The following is a 337-nucleotide window of genomic DNA, read 5'->3' as shown; positions in this document are numbered from 1 at the left end:
TTGTGGGCGCTTCTCCGGCCGGTGGATGTTGTGGGATGTGGGCGGGGGGCAGAGCTGCGGGACGGGCCTGTGCAGAGACAGGTGAGTGTTTGGGGTGGGGGGTTGGAGTCCAGGCCGGTGCCTTCCTGAGAGATGTGTCGCTTCGTTAGCGAGAGTGATAAGGCTCAGGGAACATCGCTCTGCAGCACAGCAGCCCCGCAGACGCTCACGTCTCTCCTGCCCCACAGGTGTTCCGGCTGGAGGACTCGTGCTGTCTGTTCACGCTGCAGGGTCACTCGGGAGCCATCACTGCCGTCTACATCGACCAGGTGAGCGGCGGCGGGGGCTGCGCCGGGGG

General features: G+C 65.9%; 1 protein-coding gene across 1 annotated transcript in view; it reads left to right on the top strand.

Moving 5' to 3' along the window:
• SCAP (SREBF chaperone) overlaps positions 1-308 on the top strand; it is a gene marked incomplete at its 3' end in the record, with an annotated part of 38114 nt that extends 37806 nt beyond the window's left edge. Inside the window, exon 20 of the mRNA XM_010072445.1 lies at positions 191-308. Coding sequence (XP_010070747.1) covers positions 191-308 — 118 coding nt within the window. The remainder of the gene's footprint in view (positions 1-190) is intronic.
• Positions 309-337: the final 29 nt, after the last annotated feature.

Source organism: Pterocles gutturalis, unplaced genomic scaffold (assembly GCF_000699245.1).
Source record: "Pterocles gutturalis isolate BGI_N339 unplaced genomic scaffold, ASM69924v1 scaffold9387, whole genome shotgun sequence".
NCBI classification, from domain to species: domain Eukaryota; kingdom Metazoa; phylum Chordata; class Aves; order Pterocliformes; family Pteroclidae; genus Pterocles; species Pterocles gutturalis.
The sequence above is the reverse complement of the archived record's forward strand: the minus strand, read 5'-3'. Positions and strand labels throughout refer to the sequence as shown.